Source organism: Suncus etruscus, chromosome 10 (genome assembly GCF_024139225.1).
Source record: "Suncus etruscus isolate mSunEtr1 chromosome 10, mSunEtr1.pri.cur, whole genome shotgun sequence".
Classification (NCBI taxonomy): Eukaryota; Metazoa; Chordata; class Mammalia; order Eulipotyphla; family Soricidae; genus Suncus; species Suncus etruscus.
Genome location: NC_064857.1, coordinates 73,004,541 through 73,027,030, shown reverse-complemented (window position 1 = coordinate 73,027,030; position 22,490 = coordinate 73,004,541). Strand labels below are relative to the sequence as shown.

The 22,490-nt window shown below is 42.6% G+C and overlaps 1 protein-coding gene and 1 non-coding gene across 4 annotated transcripts in view; both read left to right on the top strand.

Moving 5' to 3' along the window:
• WDR7 (WD repeat domain 7) overlaps positions 1–22,490 on the top strand; it is a 383,220-nt gene that overhangs the window by 32,082 nt on the left and 328,648 nt on the right. For all 3 annotated transcript variants that reach the window (XM_049782166.1, XM_049782164.1, XM_049782165.1), the window contains exons 3-9: positions 572–678; positions 4,597–4,675; positions 10,015–10,189; positions 13,066–13,142; positions 14,027–14,146; positions 18,626–18,771; positions 19,435–19,537. In XM_049782166.1, coding sequence (XP_049638123.1) covers positions 572–678; positions 4,597–4,675; positions 10,015–10,189; positions 13,066–13,142; positions 14,027–14,146; positions 18,626–18,771; positions 19,435–19,537 — 807 coding nt within the window. The remainder of the gene's footprint in view (positions 1–571; positions 679–4,596; positions 4,676–10,014; positions 10,190–13,065; positions 13,143–14,026; positions 14,147–18,625; positions 18,772–19,434; positions 19,538–22,490) is intronic.
• Positions 10,904–11,009, top strand: LOC126021597 (U6 spliceosomal RNA). Its single transcript, XR_007500100.1, has one exon. It is a non-coding gene; the product is annotated as a U6 spliceosomal RNA (small nuclear RNA).

Genomic DNA, 22,490 nt, shown 5'->3' with positions numbered 1-22,490 from the left:
ACTGTAATTATTTTAGTGTTTGTAGCAGTTCTCAAATTTACAGTTATATATTTATATTAAACATTTTACCAGGATTCCAGAAGAAGATTAAATTTTTTTGTTTTGTTTTGTTTTTTGGGTCACAACCAGCAGTGCTCAGGGGTTACTCCTGGCTCTATGCTCAGAAATCACTCCTGGCAGGCTCTGGGGACTATATGGGAGGCTGGGATTCAAACTATTGTCCTTCTGTGTCTAAGGCAAATGACCTACCACTGTGCTATCTCTCTGGCCCCTAGAAGAAGATTCATTTTTAAAAATCTAGGTACTGGGCTGCAGAGATAGCACAGCACAGAGAGCACTTGTCTTGCACACAGACCATTCGGGTTCAATCCCTGGAACCCATATATACGGTCCCACAAGCACCATCAGGAATGATTCTTGTGGCTTAGCATAGAGCCAGAAGTAAGCCCCGAGCAAGCACAGTTGGGTGTGGCCCCAAACCAACAATAGCAACAACAATAACAGAAATACCCATAAAGCAACCAAAACTCAGTACTTAAAATTCACTTATTCACTTATATTTGTATTTCAGGTTAATCCCCGAGCACTGCTGTTCGGTCATACGGCTTCCATCACTTGTTTGTCTAAAGCTTGTGCTTCCGGTGAGAAACAATATATTGTCAGTGCATCTGAAAGTGGGTAAGTAGTTTCTTTTTCACTTTTCCCATCCTCATCTGTCTTTATTTCAAAGAGTACCAGTGTATTTGTTGGTAGGACATTTTTTTTCCTGATGGAATATCTTTCCAACTTAAGATGTTTCAATCTAAAAAAGAATATTTGACATATTTAAAAACATCAATTTTACACTTTTTTTTTTGTTTTGTTTTTGGGTTACACCCGGTTGACGCTCAGGGGTTACTCCTGGCTATGTGCTCAGAAATCGCCCCTGGCTTGGGGGGGACCATATGGGACGCCGGGGGATCGAACCACGGTCCTTCCTTGGCTAGTGCTTGCAAGGCAGACACCTTACCTCCAGCGCCACCTACCCGGCCCCAATTTTACACTTTTTTTATAATTATCTTTATTTAAACACCGTAATTACAAATATGATTGTAGTTGTATGATTACAGTCATGTAAAGAACACCCCTCTTTACCAGTGCAAGATTCCCACCACCAATTTCCCAGATCTTCCTCCTCCCCACCCCATCCACACTTGTACTCAAGACAGGCTTTCTATTTCCCTCATTCATTCACAATGTTATGATAGTTTTCAGTGTAGTTATTTCTCTAACTGCACTCATCATTCTCTGTAGTGAGCTTCATGTCATGAGCTGCACCTACATGGGTAAATGGGGGGAAATAATGGTTGGGACTGAGGCAGTAAAAGATAAGAAATGAGCTTTGTAGGGCAGTTCAAGGTCACAATATAAGATATTATGAAAATATAAACTATATGCATGTAATACTATCAATATATATTGTACGCATGGGGCACTAGCCCCTGCATGGTTTTGGAAATGGAGACCAAGGAAAAAAATTTCCAGTGACTGTCCCCAATATAAACCAGTGCTGCAACGGCCCGCTCTCCTCCCAAAGCGCATTCCCATTAGTGTAGGGAGAGGTAGGGGGAAAGCCTGATGACCCCTATAGAGTCCACCTGGACTGGTGCCCAGGGAAGGCCTGGAGTACAGGGGAGTAAGAGGGGATAAATGGGGGCCTGCCAAGCCTCCCAGCACTCCTCAGGCTAGGGAGAAGGCCTCCGGCATGGGGCCTCCCCAAATCCCATACCTGGCAAGAGCTGGCCTCCAGAATCAAAGAGGAAACTGGAAGCCAGATATCTGTCTGCCCTCCTCCCCATGCAACTCCCCGCTGGAGTATGGAGGGAGGGGGAAATTTTATACTTTTAATTGATTTTGGTAATGCTTTTTTGCCTAGTGGTAAGCATGATAATTTATTATTATACCATTCAAAATGTTAATTTATGATTTTATCCTAGTTTTGCCTTTGAGAAACTTATTAGTTCCAGGAAAGTAGAAGGATAGTCATTGATCTTGGGGGCATTTTTATGGAACTGGTAGACAACTTTGCATGTTCTGTGGAACTAGAATTATTCTGACCTAGCTTAACTTTGGAAGATGGAGCCATGCAAAAACACTCTCCTGTAGTACTATATGTCAATCTACTGCAGCAGCTACATAACTGAAAATGAGAAAATTGCATACTTACACACTTTGCTATTAAAGAGAGTTGGAGAGCTGGAAAAATGATTTTAAGAGGTATAACCTCATTATTTATGAATTTTATTTATTTATTTATTTATTTATTTATTTATTTATTTATTGGTTTTTGGGCCACACTTGGTGACACTCAGGGATTACTCCTGGCTATGCACTCAGAAATCGCTTCTGGCTTGGGGGATCGTATGGGACACTGGGGATTGAACTGAGAGGTCCGTCCTGGGTCAGCTGCGTGCAAGGCCCTATTGCTGCACTACCTCTTCGGCTCCCAAGTACATTGTTTTTAAAAATTATTTCAGGGGCAAGTTGATAGCACATCAGGAAGGGCATTTGCCTTGCATGTGGCCAATCCAGGAAAGACCCGGGTTTGATCTCCAGCATCCCGTATAGTCCTGAGTCAGGACCTATTTTTGAGTGTAGATCCAGGAGTAATCCCTGAACGCTGCTGGGTGTGGCCCAAAAACCAAACCAAAACAACAACAAAAACACTATTTAGTACCATTTGGAATATAGGAAAAGATACCTTAAAACAATAATCAGAGTCAGAGAGATAGTGCAGTAGGTAAGGTGCCTGCCTTGCACAGGGCTGACTGGGTTCAATCCTCGGAATCCTATATGTTCTCTTAAGCACTGTAAAGGGTGAAACCTGAGCATCACTTGGTGCGGCCCCAAAATTTAAAAAGAAAAACACTGACAACAGGATGCCTCCAACTCCTCCCAATCATATCAAACTCACAGCTCCATTGAGTTTAATTTTTGTATTTAAATTGAAACTTGTATTACTAATTTTCCTAGTTGTGCCAATGAAACATTCCATTGTTCTTACATTAAGAGTTTTTTAGGGCTAGGGAGAAAGTTCAGCAAGTTGGTGTACCTGATTTCCATGCTGGAGCCCTGAGTTCAGTCCCTGGCACCACAGAGTCCTCTGAGCAAGTCCCTAAATGCTGCTGGACATATACAACCTCCTCCATCCCATGCCACTGGAAAAAAAATTCATGTCTTTTTATGGGATGATCACTTGCTGCTTGTCTCATGGAGATGTGCCCGACCTTGTTGTAATTCTTTGAAGTTGGAGGTGAATGAATAACGGCTGTCTGAGAAAGTCACTGTTTAGAAAGGAGAAAGAAAATCCCACAGGATCTCATATTAGTTTTTGCGGGAACCACTCACTGGACTCCACCGGCCCAGAGCAAGCCATTGGGAGGTGGGGGTGATGCTCTCAGTGCCTGGAAAGAATGTGGCTTGAGTTGGGGGTGAGAGGGGTCCAGGGTGGAGCTACTGCATCACACCAAGACTGTGTATCTACTTTTCTATTAAAAAAAATTGGGGCCGGAGAGATGGCACGGAGGTAAGGTGTTTGCCTTGCATGCAGAAGGACGGCTGTTCGAATCCCGGCATTCCATACGGTCTCCCGAGCCTGCGAGGACCTATTTCTGAGCATAGAGCCAGGAGTAACCCCTGAGCGCTGCCAGATGTGACCGAAAAACCAAAAAAAAAAAAAAAAAAAAAAAAAATTAGGGCCCGAAGAGATAGCACAGTGGTAAGGCGTTTGCCTTGCAAGCAGCCAATCCAGGTCGGATGGTGGTTCGAATCCCGGCATCCCATATGATTCCCCATACCTGCCAGGAATAATTTCTGAGCACAGAGCCAGGAGTGACCCCTGAGCACCAGTGGGTGTGACCCAAAAACAAATAAACAAAACAAACAAAAAAATTTTAGGGCTGGAGCAGTGGCGCAAGCAATAGGGCGTTTGCCTTGCATGTGCTAACCTAGGACAGACCATGGTTCGATTCCCTGGCTCCCATATGGTCCCCAAGCCAGAAGTGATTTCTGAGCGAATAGCCAGGAGTAGCCCCTGAGCGTCACCGGGTGTGGCCCAAAAACTAAAAAAAAATAAGAGAGAAAAGAATTTTAGGGGCTGTAGTGATAGCACAGTGATAGGCTGTTTGCCTTGTATGCTGCTGACCTGGGATGAACCTGGGTTTGATCCCCGGCATCCCATATAGTCCCCCAAGCCTGCCAGGAGCAATTTCCGAGTGCAGAGCCAGGAATAACCCCTGAGCACCACTGGTATGGCCCAAAAACAAACAAACAAACAAACAAAAAAAAAAAGAAAAAAGAAAAAGAAAAAGAAAAGAATTTTATTTGTTTTTGTTTTTTGTTTTTTGGGTCACACCCGGCAGTGCTCAGGGGTTACTCCTGGCTGTCTGCTCAGAAATAGCTCCTGGCAGGCACAGGGGACCATATGGGACACCGGGATTCGAACCAACCACCTTTGGTCCTGGATCGGCTGCTTGCAAGGCAAACGCCACTGTGCTATCTCTCCGGGCCCAAGAAAAGAATTTTAAATCACTGTGACCAAGTTGTTTTGTTTTACAGAGAGATGTGTCTCTGGGATGTGAATGATGGCAGATGTATTGAATTTACAAAACTCGCCTGCACACATACTGGCATACAGGTTAGTATCTCCAACTGAAGTCAGTGCTGTTTATTGCATGCAATTAAAAATAGATTTTGTTTGTTTGGACACCACACCTGGAGGTACTCAGGGTTTACTTTTGGCTCTGAGCTCAGGATTTAGTCCTAGCAGGGATGGGTGTATTGATCACTGGAGATTGAACCCAGCTTAGCCACATGCAAGGTAAACATCCTACCGTGCTGTATTATTGCTCTGTACTGTTGCATATTTTTTGTTTTGGTCTTTTGGCCACACTCAGCAGTGCTCAAGCCTTCTTTCTCCTAGCTCTGCTCTCAGGGTTTACTCATAGTGGGGTTCAGAGTTCATATAGAGTTCTCAGGTGAGGCAAATACCCTTCCCACTGTACTTTTCCTCTGGCCCATAAACCTACATTTTGAAGTGAAGCCAAGAGGATGAGAAATGGTGTAGCGAAAGCATTCCTGGTCAGTTGGTGTAATGGGGGAGGATGAAGTGAAGGAGATAATAAAATAGAGAAAGTAATGAAGTAGGGAAAGATGTGGTAAAAGCCAGTCACTCCTACTTCTTTTTGGTTAACTATAACCCAAGTAATATATCCTTTTAAAACTGGGTTGTGCTTCAGTTCCTAAATAATGGATCTCTCTATTACTCAGAGCTTGTACATATGTGATTGACATGGCCCACTTCAGGAGTTTTTCTTTTTAGTTCATGTATTTGGTCTTTGGGTACAGGGTTTTTGTTTTTTTTTTTTTTTGGTTTTTGGTTTTTGGTTCACACCTGGCAGTGCTTAGGGGTTACTCCTGGCTCTACGCTTAGAAATCGCTCCTGGCAGGGTTGGGGGACCAGAGGAGATACTGGGATTCAAACCACCATCCTTCAGCATGCAAGGCAAATGCCCTACTTCCATGCTATCTCTCTGGCCCCTGGGTATAGTTTCTGATGTTAGCTGAATAGAAGAAATGACCATTTCATATGCCAGGAATTTATTTACTCATTTGGTTTTTGGGTCACACCTGGCAGTTCTCAGAGCTAACTCCCGACTCTGTGATCAAAGACCACTTCTAGCAGGAATTGGGGGTTCATAGGAGATGCTTGCTGGGGTTCCAACCCTGGTCAGCTTCATGCAAGGCAAGCATCTTACCTACTATATAGTATTTCTGGCTCTGAGACTGCATTATTATTATTTTTTGGGGGGGTGTTTGGGCCACAACTGGTGACACTTAGGGGTTACTCCTGGCTATGTGCTCAGAAATCGCTCTTGGCTTGGGGGCTCATATGGGATGCTGGGGGATTGAACCGGGGTTTGTCCTAGGCTAGCGCATGCAAAGCAGATGCCTTACCACTAGTGCCACCGCTCCAGCCTCATATCATCAATTTTTTGAAGAGAAAAAGAGTAACAAAGGGCCGGGCGGTGGCGCTAAAGGTAAGGTGCCTGCGCTAGCCTTGGACGGACCGCGGTTCGATCCCCCGGTGTCCCATATGGTCCCCCAAGCCAGGAGCAACTTCTGAGCACATAGCCAGGAGTAACCCCTGAGCGTTACTGGGTGTGGCCCAAAAACCAAAAAAAAAAAAAAAAAAAAAGAGTAACAAAGTGATGTTGATTTATTTGATTTATTTTTGGTTTCTGGGCTACATCTGATGCTCAGGGGTTACTCCTGGCTTTGTGCTTAGAAATCACTCCTGGCAAGTTTGGGAAACCATATGGGATGGCCTGGAAATGGGTTGGCTGAGAGCAAAGCAAACGCCGTACTACTGTTCTATTGCTCTGCCCCTGTGATGTTAATATATTGACTTTTATTGAAAAAGAAAACATAGGGAATCGGAGAGCTAGCTCACTGGTTAACTGAATGTATTGCATGACATAGGCCTGGCTGTGATCACCAACCCTACCTAGTTCCTGAATACTGTTAGAAGTGACCTTGAACAATGAGCTGGAATTATCCCTGAACACAGCCAAGTGTGACTAAATAAATAAGTAAAACAATAATGGAAATAAAATAAAAAGTCTACTACAAGAAAAATAGTAATGATTTCAGCTCATAGGACTAGAGACTTTAAGTTGTCTAGATCAGAAAACAGTTGGTGAGTGTGGAATAGACTAGACCCAGAAATAATTGGTAAGTGTAGAATAGACCAGACTCAAGTGCCTTAGCAGTTTTCTCCCTGGTAAATGGTTACAGAATTTCCCTAAGGCTTGCCTTGTTGCTCTCGTGAGGTTGACATAAAAGACAATCACTTGGCAAGCAAGAATTCAGATGACTTGTTTGCATTTTCTAAAAGTCCCCCAGGGAATCAGTCCAGTCAGAGAGTCATTTTGTGACCTTTCTTATTTATTTACTTATTTTTGAATGGAATTCACACCTGCTGGTGCTAAGGGGTTAATCCTGGCTTTGCACTCAGAAATTGCTCCTGGTAGGGGCCAGAGTGATAGCACAGCAGTAGGGTGTTGGCCTTGCATGCAGCTGATCTGGGAAAGACACAGGTCCAGTCCCCGGCTCCTTGAGTCTGCCAGGAGCGATTTCTGAGTGCAGAGCCAGGAGTAACTCCTGAGCACCACCCAAAACAAAACAAAACAAAAAAATAAAGAAATTCTCCTGGCAGGCTTGGGGAACTATTTGGGATGCTGGGATTGAAGCTGGTTCAGTTGGGTCTGGCTTACGCAAAGCAAACACCCTACCTCTGTGCTATCGCTACAGCCCCATTTTGTGACTCTGAAGGGGAGACATGGCCTTTGGATTAAGCTGTTGGTTTTGTTTCATAATTATTCTTCCTCTGCTATTTGGTTCATGGTTCGTGGTTCACCCCAGCATAACCTTCAAAGTGATTTTTGGCATGAGTAATGCCCAGATCATGATCATTTTGTTTTCTCTATGATTTTCTTTTCTTTTTTTTTTTTTTTTTGGTTTTTGGGCCACACCCGGTAATGCTCAGGGGTTACTCTTGGCTATGTGCTCAGAAGTTGCTCCTGGCTTGGGGGACCATATGGGACACCGGGGGATCGAACCGCGGTCCGTCCTAGGCTAGCGCAGGCAAGGCAGGCACCTTACCTTTAGCGCCACCGCCCGGCCCCTTCTTTTTTTTGTTTTTAGGTCACACCTGGTGGCCTGCAGGAGTTACTCCTGGCTCTGCGCTCAGAATTCATTCCTGGCAGGCTCAGGGAACCATATGGGATGCCAGATTCGAACCAGGGTCCATTCTGTGTTGCCTTAACGCTATGCTATCTCTCTAGCCACTTCTCTATGATTTTTCTTTCTTTCTTTCTTTCTTTCTTTCTTTCTTTCTTTCTTTCTTTCTTTCTTTCTTTCTTTCTGTCTTTCTTTCTTTCTTTCTGTCTTTCTTTCTTTCTTTCTTTCTTTCTTTCTTTCTTTCTTTCTTTCTTTCTTTCTTTCTTTCTTTCTTTCTTTCTTTCTTTTTTTTTCTTTCTTTTTTATTTGTTTTTGTTTTTTGGGCCACACCAGTTACACTCAGGGGTTACTCCAGGCTATATGCTCAAAAATTGCTCCTGACTTTGGGGACCATATGGGACGTTCGGGGACCGAACTGTGGTCCATCCTAGGCTAGTGCAGGCAAGACAGATACCTTACTGCTAGTGCCACCTCTCTGTCCCCCCTCTTTTTTAAAAGAAACTTTATTCATTGATTGATTGGTTTTTGGGACACACTGAACAGTGCTCAGGGGTTACTCCTGGCTCTGCATTCAGAAATTGCCCCTGGTGGACTGGGGGACTGTATGTGATGCTAGGAATCCAACCTGGTCCTTCCTGGGACAATCAACTGTAAGGCAAACGCCTCACTGCTGTGCTATCTTTCCGGCCCCACTATGATTTTTTTTTCTTCCACTAGATGTAATTGTGTACTGTGGTACACTATTGTGCACTATGCTTAGTTGCCTCATACTTTTTTCTGAAATAACACATTCAATCAGAATTTAGTTGTAATTATGTGCTTGAATATCAGTCATTACCTCTGTGATATTTGTCCATAGTTAATCATTGTAAGCCTGTTTATTTTACCTATTTCCGTTCATCTAAATTTAAAATTTTTGTTTAATATAATTATTTAAGAACCATGATTACAAACATGTTGGTAGTTGTGTTTAAGTCATAAAAATACAACCCCCTTCACCAGTGCAACCTTTCCACCACTAGTGCCCCCATCTCCTTTCTCCCCCACCCCCTGCCTGTTTTCAAGACAGACATTTTATTTATTTATTATTTTATTTATTTATTTATTTATTGGTTTTGGGGTCACACCTGGCAGTGCTCAGGGGTTACTCCTGGTTCTAGGCTCAGAATGCCCCTGGCAGGCACAGGGGACCATATGGGATGCCGGGATTCGAACTACCATCCTTCTGCATTAAAGGCAAACGCCTTACCTCCATGCTATCTTTCCGGCCCCACAAGACAGACATTTTATTTCTCTCACTCACTACTGTTATCATGATAGTATTGTTGGTGTATTTATTTCTCTAACTGCACTCACCAGTCTTTATGGCAAGCTTCATATTATGGGCGGTTCCTTTCAAACCACATATCTATTGTCTCTGGGTATTATTGCTATACTATCTTTTATTTTTTAAATCCTACAGATGAGTGAGACTGTTTTGTGTCCGTCTCTCTCCCTCTGACTCATTTTACTCAGCATAATAGTTTCTATGTCTATCCATGTATAAGAAAATTTCATGACTTCATTTTTCCTGATAGCTACATAGTATTCCAATGTGTATATGTACCACAGTTTCTTTAGCTACTCCTCTGTTGTTGGGCATTTGGGTTGTTTCCAGGTTCTGGTGATTGTAGCTATAATAAACATAAGTGTACAGAGGACTTTTTGTTAATATTTAAAAAATTTGGGGGCCAGAATGGTTGCGCAGTGGTAGGATGTTTGTCTTGCACATGGCTGACCTAGTACAGACTGGGATTCTATCCCCCGGTGTCCCATATGGTCCCCCAAGCCAGGACCTATTTCTGAGTGCATAGCCAGGAGTAACCCCGGAGTGTCACCGGGTATGGCCCCCTCAAAAATACTCAAAAGTTTTTTGCGCCATCCGAGCTTCCTTTTTAATTTGAACATGATTTTATTCAGATGATTTATTATTTCATTTAGCAGTTCTGTTTTCAGGTGACACAAATCAGGAGAGAGGAATTATTATGAGTTGTGTTCCCAAATAGTTTAGAACTGTTCAATAAATTGAAAGGAAAATAACATTTGCTATATTATTTTAATTCCTAGAATTTGAAGTCTGGGTATGTGTATGCATATGCACATAAACTAAAAAATTTTATTTATGAGATTGAATATTTTATGATAAGCCTGATCAGCTCTCTAAAGAACAGTATCTAAAAACATTTCTTGTTGCAGTTCTATCAGTTCTCTGTTGGGAACCAGCGAGAAGGAAGGCTTTTATGCCATGGTCATTATCCCGAGATCCTTGTCGTGGATGCCACCAGCCTTGAGGTATTATATTCTCTGGTATCAAAGATCTCTCCAGATTGGATCAGCTCTATGAGTATCATTCGGTCCCACCGGACACAAGGTCAGTGTTCAGTGCTCTTAAGGAGCCAGTGCAGTCATTGTGTTGGCTTTGCTGTAGAGCTCTTTAGCAGATTGTTTAGGAGTGGTATTTGTTGATGCTCTTAGTACATTATAGACTGTTACCTTCATAAAGGTGTTTTTGGATTAAGACTTAAGGTATTGGGCCTGAAATAGTAGTACAGCTCATTGCCTTCCCTTGAATGTGGTTGTACTAGGTTTGATCCTGGATTTCCACCAAGAGTGATCCCTGAGTGAAGAGCCAGGAATAAGCCCTGAGCATAGCCAATGTGGCCCCCAAACAAAAACATATCAAAAAGATTTAAGAGGCATAGCACATACCTTTCTATAGAGAGATAGCATATCAGTAGGGTTTTTGCCTTGCATGCAGCTGACTGGGAGGGACCCGGTTCTATTCCTGGCTTCCCATATGGTTCCCCAGCCTGCCAGGGGCAATTTCTGAGTGCAGAGCCAGGAGTAACCCCCTGAGCACTGCTGGGTGTGGCCCAACAACCAACCAACCAACCAACCAACCAACCAACCAACCAACCAACCAACTAATCAATCAATCAAGTTTAAAAGAAAGATTTAAGGTGTTGGGTATTTTCTGAGTTGAATGAAGAAGTTCTTTACCTTTTGGAAATACGATAAGAGGGACCACAGTTTCATCTGTATATTTCTGGGCTCTGGTATTGTCACTTGTTTAAGAGGCATAGGAGTGCTCACTTCCGCAGCACATATACTAAAATTGGAATGATACAGAGAAGATTAGCATGACCCTGCACAAGGATGACACACAAATTCTTGAAGCATTCCATATTAAAAAGGGGGGGGGGGCGGAGAGATAGCATGGGGTTGGGCATTGGCCTTATATGCAGAAGGACAGTGGTTCGAATCCTGGCATCCCACATGGTCCCCTGAGCCTGCCAGAAGCAATTTCTGAGCGTAGAGCCAGGAGTAACCCCTGAGTGCTGCCGGGTGTGACCCCCCCCACAAATAAAGAAAAAAAAGAGACATAGGAGTTTTCCCTTTTATTGGGCAGTACTAATGAGGGAGGAAATTATATTCAGCTTAATGAATGTTCCTGATAAGTGCCTGATAATAGTTGATGCTTAAATATTATCCTTCCTTCATTTTGTTGGTACTTTTCTTATCCTCTGGAGGTTGGGAGAATTGGCTGCATTTAGTGACATTCAGGGGTTACTCCTGGTTCTGCACTCAGGAATTACTCCTGGCAGTACATGGGGAACCATATGAAATGCAGGGAATCCAAGCAGGGTTGGCGGATGCAAAGCAAGCACCCTACCTACTGTTTTATCTCCTGTTGGTACTTTTCATCAACAATGAGAGCAAAAGAAAATAATTGGGAAAAGAGTAAGAGTTACTGTTTGTTGTTGGTTTTTTTTTTTTTTTTTTTTTTTTTTTTGGTTTTTGGGTCACACCCGGCAGTGCTCAGGGGTTACTCCTGGCTCCATGTTCAGAAATCGCTTCTGGCAGGCACAGGGGACCATATGGGATGCCGGGATTTGAACCAATGGCCTTCTGCATGAAAGGCAAATGCCTTACCTCCATACTATCTCTCCAGCCCCTTTTTTTTGGGGGGGGGGTGTTTACACCTGGCAGCACTCAGGGGTTACTCTTAGCTCTATGCTCAGAAATCGCTCCTGGCAGGCAAGACAAATGCCTTACCTCCATGCTATCTCTCCAGCTGAGTTACTGTTTGTTCATAGGTGTCTTTCCTTTGGAACCTTCTCAAAAAGGCTTTTATGCCTTTGGGTTAGAGAAATGGTGCCTGTTTGTAGAACATGATAATGGAAAAGAATCCAACACATCTAGGCAAGCATGAGCTCATTACTCCCATCTCCACCTTGTCTCTTCATGCAATCATTGTTTCTCGGAGAATGGACTGATTTTGAGGCAAACAGGTTGTGCCTTTTCCATGCAAATGCTTTTTCCACTCAAGACTGCCTTGTGGTCCAGACAGGATAGAATGTTACTTCTTGAGCTTTGTATGGAATTGTTAATGTTACCAGATTATAATGTTACTAGAAAGTCAGCATTGGGGCCAGAGCGCTGGCACAGGCTGTAAGCCATCTGTCTGCCTTGCGCACGCTAGTTTAGGATGGATTGCTGTTTGACCCCCTGGCGTCCCATATGGTCCCCTAAGCCAGGAGCAATTTCTGAGTGCATAGCCAGGAGTAGTAAGCCCTGAGCATCATTGGGTGTGGCCGATAAGTAAAAAAAAATAAATAAAAAGGCAGCATTCTTTATTAGTTTTTGGGTCCCTACCTGGCAATGCTCAGGGCTTACTCCTGACATTGTGCTCACTTGTTGAGGCTGGAACCACAGTTCAGCAGGGAGGGCTTTTGCCTTGCATGTGACAGATCCAGGTTGCATCCCCAGCACCTCGAATGGTCTCCCAATCCTCAACAAAAGTAGTCCTTGAGCACAGAGCCAGGAGTAAGCCCTGAGCACCTTCAGATGTAACCCCCAACCCAAACCAATAAACCAGTATTCCCCCTATCATATTCACCTCTGTTCCCTGCCACTGGGACTGCTTTTGGACAGCTTAGGAGTCCAGTATTTCTCTTGACCACCATCTGGACAGGGTGTAGCGTACAATAGGACCTGATCTAGAGGGCTGGCAAAGGAAGTGGGAATGGAGGAGACAGGAATTAAGTGCTTATCTACGAGAAATAAGTCGAGGTTGTGGATTTGATGATTAGAGATTAAATTCTTTTTTTCAACAAATTTTCTTTGTAGTCCAACCTATAAATCACTTTACAAAGATAGGGTCTCTGTTATTTTATGAGTTGGACCATGTCCCTTTTTCAAAGGAAAGCGTCTTAATTTTTAACCTTTGGCTTCTTCTCCACCTAGAGGACACTGTGGTAGCTCTCTCAGTGACAGGCATCTTAAAAGTGTGGATTGTCACCTCCGAGATCAGTGGCATGCAGGTAAGATGAATGATTGTGGGGGATTGTGCTTTTCTTCTTGGGGAACTTTGCACTTTAGTACTCACATAGTTTGTCCTCCTTTATTTTTTTTTTAAATTGAAAAGGAAGGAAGGGTTCTTTTATTTACTAGTACTGAGATAGTAAGGACCATTCCCTAGTATAGTGTCTTTGTAAGTGAAGTATTTTTTCTACTAATTTTTTTGGGGGGTGTTTCCAGACACTGGGGGATACCAGACACCCCACTACTCACGTGGTCTTCTGGTTCTGAGTGTTGAATCCATGGCCTTTTGTATGCCCCGACCATAATCTTTTCCACTTTTGATGATAAACATCTGTCTATCAGCGATAAATATTATGTAAGTTTTGAGGAAGAAAAACACAGAAGCTTCCTTAGTTATTTATGTGTAACGAAAAGAGAGTTTGCATGAGGGGAACAGAATAGTAAATCCCCACAGAAAGTATATGAAGCAAATCATGTTCTTTGAACTTGATTTTCTGGATATATATATATATATATATATATTTCTGAATGAAAGTTTAATGTTCAGTCAGGATTAATGATGATCTCTTCACTGGGAGAGGTTTTGGATCTGAAACATTAGAAAACCTTGGGAGAAGGGAACACCTCTTTGAGTACAAAAACTCAACCTGACTAATCTCTGCCCAAGTGATGGCATTTTGACTTTAATTTAAATTGGGTGCTGGGGATCCAACCCAGGGGCAAGACAAGTGCCTTACCTCCTGCCCCTGGATTCTCTGACAAGGGATCAGACAAGATGAGTTTGTGACACAGAGCCTATATTTTGTGTGCTCTCTTTATTTTTGTGACCCTTTTAATGGAAAGCCAAGCCATTCTCAAACATTCTAATTCTTTCTCATTTCAGGAAACTGAGCCAATATTTGAGGAAGAATCAAAACCAATTTATTGTCAGAATTGCCAAAGCATTTCTTTTTGTGCGTTCACACAGAGATCACTTTTGGTTGTTTGCTCCAAATATTGGAGGGTAGGTAACTTCAGGAGTAAGAATATGTGTATTTTCACCCTTCAAGATGTAACTTTGTCAGATGTCCAAGGATGACTGTGGGAAATGGGGGGCAAGCACATGTCACCATTGGGAATTCATGTTCGATTTGGTATTATATTTGTGTTGGGTTTTAATTATAGACAGTTTTGGTTTTAATCTGTATATCACTCAGCTAATAATTGTCATCCTGTTAATCTTGGTTTTACTTTGAGTTTTTTTTTTTTTTGTTTGTTTTCTTTTTTGGTTTTTGGGCCACACCCGGTAATGCTCAGGGGTTACTCCTGGCTATGCACTCAGAAGTTGCTCCTGGCTTGGGTGACCAGATGGGACGCCGGGGGATCGAACCGTAGTCCGTCCTAGGCTAGCGCTGGCAAGGCAGACACCTTACCTCTAGCACCACCACGCCGGCCCCTACTTTGAGTTTTTCGGTCAGTGTCTTGTCAGTCCAGTGCAAGCCGGGTAGACCATCTCTTTGTAGGTTGTTGCCTCCTGGTGGAGTGAGGCTGGTACCCCTCATTTTAGAACTTATAATGTGGGGCTGGTGAGGTGACGCTAGAGGTAAGCTGTCTGCCCGTTGTTCGATCCCCCGGTGTCCCATATGGTCCCCCCAAGCCAGGGCCAATTTCTGAGCGCTTAGCCAGGAGTAACCCCTAAGCATCAAATGGGTGTGGCCGAAAAACTAAAAAAAAAAAAAAAAAAAAAGAATTTATAATGGAAGGAACATTTGTGCCTTTCCCCATCTTGCCCTGAGACTCTTCTGTCAGGCTCTTCCTTTGTAATAAACATCTTTTGTGATCTGTTGGGTGAAAACCCAGGAGGCAACTGTGACATTTCCTGTGATTCAGAAGCAAAGCAGATGACCCTGTTGGAAAACGGAAAAGGTCATTCTGTGAAAGAGAAAAGGTGCATATCCAGTAAATGTTTAGCAAGGTTCCCAGTTCCATGGAGCATCCAGGAAATGCCTGTTGAGATACTGAGATTGTCCCGCAGCAGCGATTTTTCCACATGAGTGATACTGGAAAACAGCCTTCTGTTTTCATATGCTTAGAGCCCTCTTTATGTTTTTGAATGCACCTTGTGATGTGTTCTAATGGGCTCACCCAAAGCTGAACTTTTTTTTTAAGTGGGGTTGGGCTATGATCAGAGTTTATTTTTTTGCTTGGGGGACTATCTGGGGTTCCAGGAATCAAACTTGGGTAACTATTTGCAAGGCAAATATCCTAATCACTGTACTATCTCTCTGGCCCCTTCCCTAATTGTACTTTTTAAAGTCTTTTTTTTTTTTTTTTTTTTTTTTTTTTAGTTTTAGGGCCACACCCTGTGGCGCTCAGTGGTTACTCCTGTCTCTGCACTCATAAATTGCTCCTGGCAGCTCAGGGGACTGTATGGGAGGCTGAGGATCAAACCCAGGATGGCAGCATACAGTACCCTACTGCTGTGCTATTGCTCTGGCCCCTAAAATTTTTTTTTTGTTTTTGGGTCACACCTGGTGGTGCTCAAGGGTTACTCTTGGCTCTACACTTAGAAATTGCTCCTGGCAGGCTTAGGAAACCATGTGGGATGCTGGGATTCGAACCACCATCCTTCTGCATGCAACGCAAACACCCTACCTCCATGCTATTTCTCTGGCCCCTGGCCCCTAAAACTTTTGAGGCTCAAACAATAGTAGAGTAAGTAAGGTACTTGTCTTGCCCCTGGGTTGGATCCCCAGCACCCAATATGGTTCCCTGAGCCTATCAAGAATTATCTCCTGGGCCCGGCAAGCAGCCGATCCAGGACCAAAGGTGGTTGGTTCGAATCCCGGTGTCCCATATGGTCCCCCGTGCCTGCCAGGATCTATTTCTGAGCAGACAGCCAGGAGTAACCCCTGAGCAACACCGGGTGTGGCCCAAAAACCAAAAAAAAAAAAAAAAAAAAAAAAAAAAAGAATTATCTCCTGAACACAGAGCCCAGAGAAAGCCTTGAGTACAGGTGGTGTATCCCCAAAACCAAACATTTTATTTTGTTCTGGTAGTTTTATGATTTTTTTAAACCTCACAAATAAGTTTCTACCTTTATTTTTCTGCTTATATTTATTTATTTTAGTATGCACCATGATTTACAATGTTGTTCATAGTGCAGTTGTTCCTGTTCCAACACCAATTGAATGTTCCAAAACCAGTCCCATCACCAGTGTGATCTTCCCTCCACCAACGTCCCAAGTTTCTCCCTTGCCCCCTTAGCAGATATAAAATAATTTATTTTATATTTTTTGTTATACCATACATCTCACTGTTAGTAAAGTCTGATGAATTCCTGAGCTGTTTAAGGCTAGTTGAGCCTTTTGTGGTATTTTTTTTTGCTCATTGAACTTAGTGGGCTTCTACACAACTTTCTCATCAAATTTGCTCTGATACCATTGTGAGTACTGTGAAATTTGAAAAGGCTGCCTGGCTGTACATGTGACATGTGGCTGCATGTTTCAGGAGCTCTGGAATTCTGGGTTGATTCAGCAATTTAGCCTCTCTTCGAGATTAGAAGAGGTGGTGTGCCAGAGCTGTGGCATAGCTGTAGGGTGTTTACCTTTCGAGGCATCCCATATGGTCCCCTGAGCCTGCCAGGAGTGATTTCTGAGGGCATAGGCGGGAGTCCCCTGAGCTCTGCCAGGTGTGGCCCAAACAAACAAAACAAAGCAAAAAAAAAAAATTAGAGGTGGAGCCTAGAGCTAAATTATTTAAATGCCAGAGGATGCCAGAGTGTGGGTGGGGTGCTGGGTCTCTTGGCAGGCAGGGACTTGACCTGCCCCCATCTCTAGAAGACTACAGAGATCTGTCCCAGACCAGACTTACTTATGTCTGTATCTTTAATATGTATTTATTTTTATATTTCAATAGTGGGATGCAGACTTTTAAAAAAGATTTTTCAGGGGCCAGAGCTGTGGCGTGGAGCAGTAAGGCATCTGCCTTGCCAGCGCTAGCCTAGGACGGACCACGGTTCGGTCCCCCGGCACCCCTTATGGTCCCTCAAGCCAGGAGCAATTTCTGAGTGCATAGCCAGGAGTAACTCCTGAGTGTCACTAGGTGTGGCCCAAAAAACAAAAAAATTTTTTTTTACTTTTCAGATAGATGAACCCCTATTATATTTCCTGACACCTTTTGATGAATGACTATTTTTCTTTGGTTGTCCTTTTGTAATATTCTATTACTGAAGTACTTGAATCTGTTTCTAAATCTGTCCATTTATGTATGAGTACTGGATTTTATTTGTCCTAGAGCTTTATACTTTGTTTTAATAGGTAACTGGGCTGGAGAACCCATTCTTCTTCATGGTACTTTCTCACATTTGACTATCTTTATACCATTAATGTTATGTACTGATAAATATGAGAATAAATCACTGAATATTCAGTAAGGATTGTTCTCATTTAATATTCTATACAAATAATTTTATTAATTCTTCTCTCTCATGTGTAGGCTCTACATGTCACTGTTCAGGGCCATTCAAACTCTAATACTCAGGGTCATTACTGGATCCCCTGGTTTAGAGTCAGACCCCAATGTGCTCAGGTGTTATTCCTGGCTTGGGGTTCTTTCCTGGCAGCATTCAGGGGATCATGCAGTGCCAGCACCAGATCCAAGAACTTGAACGCTATAAAGCATGTGCTCTAGTCCCTTGAGTTACCCTAACCCGGACCCACCAGCCCTCGATTTTAAGTTTTTTATGCATGGAGATTATTTAATTAAAAAACAGCATTTGTGCCTTTCATGCACAAGGTCATTGGTCCGAATTCTGGCATCCCGTATGGTCCCCCGAGCCTGCCAGGAACAATTTCTGAGCGTGGAGCTAGGAGTAACCCCTGAGCACTGCCAGGTGTGACCCAAAAACAAAAACAAGGACAAAACAAAACAAAAAACAGCATTTGCTTTTATGTTTATTTTGTTTTTTGTTTGACCCTGCAACTCAAAAATCGCCACCGGCAGGCTTGGGGGGACCATATGCGATGTCCAGAATCAAACCACTTCATTCTTTGGTGGCCTCAAGAAAGGCAAAAATCCTACAGCTATGCTATCTTACTGACTCCAGCATTCGTTTTTATGCATGGTATTTTAGGACACAGAATGGATAAAAGGTTGCTTTCTAATTCCTTGGTGGCCTTGCAGGGGGTGCTGAGCCTGTAGATAAGAAGGCCCCCAGGCTCCTTCCCTCACACAAGGGAGCTCCCTGCTCACTGCTCCTGCGTAGATTTGAGCTCCAAGAAGTTGTTCCTTCTGCTTTGCTCTGGCTGCAGGTCACTGATGAGATTCTTGTGACTGACACAGGAAGTTAGGCTGTTTATGTTGGCTAACAGCATATCCGGAGATTGTTTTCTTTTTTCTTCCGAAGATTGTTTTTGTTTCTGTCTGTCTGTAGATTCATGTCCCTGTCCCTAACTGAAATGGCAGCAGGTGGACCAGAGTGTGAAACTCTTCTTCCTTGTAGGTGTTTGATGCCGGTGACTACTCCCTCTTGTGCTCGGGTCCCAGTGAAGATGGGCAGACGTTGACTGGAGGTGACTTCGTGTCAGCAGATAAAGTGATCATTTGGACTGAAAATGGGCAGAGTTATGTTTACAAACTACCTGCCAGGTACTCAGTACATGCAAAGTTAGTGCTTTCATCAAAAGCTAAAGGTTTCAAGTTTGGTGGTAAAGCTTCAAAATTTGAAAATGGTGACAATAGGGTCTAGAGAGGTAGTACGGTGGATACTGCTGACCTGGGTCCCATCCCTACCTGCATCCAGTATCCTGAACATTGCTAGGAATAATTCCTGAGTGCAGAATCAGGAGTTATCTCTGAACATCACCAGTTGTGGCTCCAAAACCAACCAACTAACAAACCAAAAACTAAAACCAAACAAATCCAAAGATTAAAAACATACGTATTTATTTGAGGCAAAACAGAGAACTTTTAAAGTTATGTTTGTAATTTGAGTTTAATTCCTTTGTTGTTGTTGTTGTTGTTGTTGTTGTTTTCCCCGGAGAGTGAACTCAGACCTCATTCCCGAATGCTTGTGCTTTATGGCTGCACTATAAGTTTAACTTCTAAGTACAAAAACTTGGTGGATTTTTTTTTTTAATTTGAAATAGGTGTATTGGTGGCATGAGTTATTTAGATTAATGGCTACATTGAGATAACTATAATTTTAAAATTCCTGTTGTGTCTGTTATTGAATAAACCTTCATCATGTGATATTGATGAAACACTTGATGTCAGTATTTTAATTGAATGTTGTATTTTTCTGGTTTTCAGTTGCCTTCCTGCTAGTGATTCATTTCGAAGTGATGTGGGGAAAGCAGTTGAAAATTTAATTCCCCCTGTCCAACATAGCCTCTTGGAACGAAGAGAAAAAGAGGTAAAATTCTTCAGGTATCATTTATAATTGATGGCTAAATTGAAAAAATTTTACGACCGTGTTTATTGGTGTCTTTTGGCACCTTACCATTTGAGGGAGTCAATACAATGAGACAATTCACTCTTAATTGTAATGTGACTGCCATTGTAATACATGGCAGTATGCTAGATGCCATAAAACATTTTGACATTGTCAATTAGAAGAATAATAAAAATTTGCATATCTTAAAAATATAATTTTCCTACGAGATAGCTTTCATTTTTCCTCTGAGAATAAAATGATGCCGAGTATATAGTGGAAATGACTTTTTGACTTTTTGATGAGATTCAGTATTAATGTCTAAATTTATTTTCATAAAGTTACAACCTATCAAAAATATAACTATCAAAATTATAGACATAGAGACATATCATGGTAGAAGGGAATAGATAAACTTATAATGAGAATAGTAGTTCATTACTTAAACTGGCATTGCATTAGCCATCAAAAGAAACAGTTATTAGTCATTAGGGGTAAATAACAAATATTTAAAAATATATATACTTTATTTAAGCACCGTGGTTACACAGTTGTTCATGGTTGAGTTTCAGTCATACAATGTACACCACCCTTTACCAGAGCACACTGTCCTCAGTTTCCCTCCCACCATCTCCCACCCTCCCTTTGCATTTTACTTCCCTTTCTCTGTCTCTTTCTTTTCTTTTCTGACACTATGGTTTACACTATTGCTAATTAAGGGTTATTATACAGATCACTTTATCCCCTTTCAGTATCCAATTCTTGTCCAGAGTTATCAGTTCTAACTATCATTGTCACAGTGGACCTTTTACTACCCTAACTGAATTCACCACTCTTTGTGGCAAGATTCCTACGCTGGTCCTCTTGATCTCTCTCTCTCTCTCTCTCTCTCTCTCTCTCTCTCTCTCTCTCTCTCTCTCTCTCCTCTCTCTCCTCTCTCTCTCTCTCTCTCCCCCTCTCGCTCTCGCCTCTCTCTCTCTCTCTCTCTCTCTCTCTCTCTCTCTCTCTCTCCTCTCTCTCTCTCTCTCTCTCTCTCTGATAGTTAAATCTTTATTTAAGCACCATGATTACCAGCATGATTGTAGTTGGGTTTCAGTCATAAACAGAACACCCCCCTTCACCAGTGCAGCATTTCCACCACCAATGCCACCCTCCCTCCTCCCCCACCCCTGCCTATATTCAAGAGAGGCATTCTACTTCTCTCATTCTTTAACATTGTCATGCTAGTTGTTAGTATAGTTATTTCCCTAACAGCATTCACCACTCTTTGTGGTGAGCTTCATATTGTGAGCAGTTTTTCTGGCCCATTTAGCCCTTAACTCTATTGTCTCTGGGCCTTATTACAATAATGTCTTTATTTTTATTTTAAACCCATAGATGAGTGAGCTATTCTGTATCTATCTCCCTCCCTCTGACTCATTTCACTCAGCATAATGGATTCCATGTACATCCACATATAGGAAAATTTCATGACTTCATCTCTCCTGATAGCTGCATAATATTCCATTGTGTATATGTAGCACAGTTTCTTTAGCCATTCATTTGTTGAAGGGCATCTTGGTTGTTTCCAGAGTCTGGCTATTGTAAATAGTGCTGCAATGAATATAGGTGTGAGGAAGGGATTTTTAAATTGTATTTTTGTGTTCCTAGGGTATATCCCTAGGAATGGTGTAGCTGGATCATAGGGGGGCTCAATTTCCAGTTTTTTGAGAAATCTCTGTATTGTTTTTCATAAAGGCTGGAACAACAACAATTTTTCTCTATAAAAATAAGTTTTAGGGGCCAGAGAGATAGCACAGCAGTAAACAGGACGGGAAGGACGGTGGTTCGTATCCCGGCATCCCATATGGTTCCCTGAGCCTGCCAGGGCTGATTTCTGAGCACAAGCCAGGATTAACCCCTGAGCATCACCAAGTGTGACCCCTCCCCCCCCAAAAAAGTTTTAGGTACCAGAGAGGGGTTAAGGCAGTCACCTTACACCCCACTGATGCCTGTTCAAATTCCTGGCACCACATTTTATCCTCCAAATACTTCCAGGAGTCAGTCATGAGCACAGAGCCAGCACCTCAATGTTCTTACTGTGGCCCAAAAACTAACCCAGAAACAAATAGAAAACCAAACAAAAATTTTATTATGATTTCTGTAAACATGCTTCGTGTCAATTTAAATTTGAAATGTAGCTTCACTTTTTATTGGACATTCAGCTTAACTCCTTAAGCAGAAAGAAGGTTTGATTTGGAGTTAATATTAACTGGAATTCTTATTAGCTGTCCTTTAGACTGTCATTTCTAATTAAAAGCATAATAGCGGGCCCGGAGAGATAGCACAGCGGTGTTTGCCTTGCAAGCAGCTGATCCAGGACCAAAGGTGGTTGGTTCGAATCCCTGTGTCCCGTATGGTCCCCTGTGCCTGCCAGGAGCTATTTCTGAGCAGACAGCCAGGAGAAACCCCTGAGCACTGCTGGGTGTGGCCCAAAAAACAAAAAAAAAGCATAATAGCTTGCCCATACATAATAAAGCATACATACATAAGGAGCAAGAGAGAGACAGTACAAAGAGTAAGGCACTTTCCTTGCATTTGGCAAACCCTAGTTTTATTCCCAAGATCAGAGATCCCCTGAGCATCACTAGTAGTGATCCCTAAGCACAGAGCTAGGAGTGATCCATGAGCAAAATTGGTTATAGCTCACAAACCAAATATATAAGAAAAAACAAAAACCACATATTCATTTAAATTTCAGGCCTTTAATATGTTTTTTTGTTTTGTTTTGTTTTGGTTTGGTTTGTGGCCCATACCCAGTTATGCTCAGGAATCACTCCTTGCAAGGCTTGGAATCACTCCTATAGAGTGCTGAGGAGCTAACCCAGGCAAGCCAGGTGCAAGGCCTTATCCATTCACTGACTTACTCTCTGGCCCCTGGCACTCCTCTTTGTGG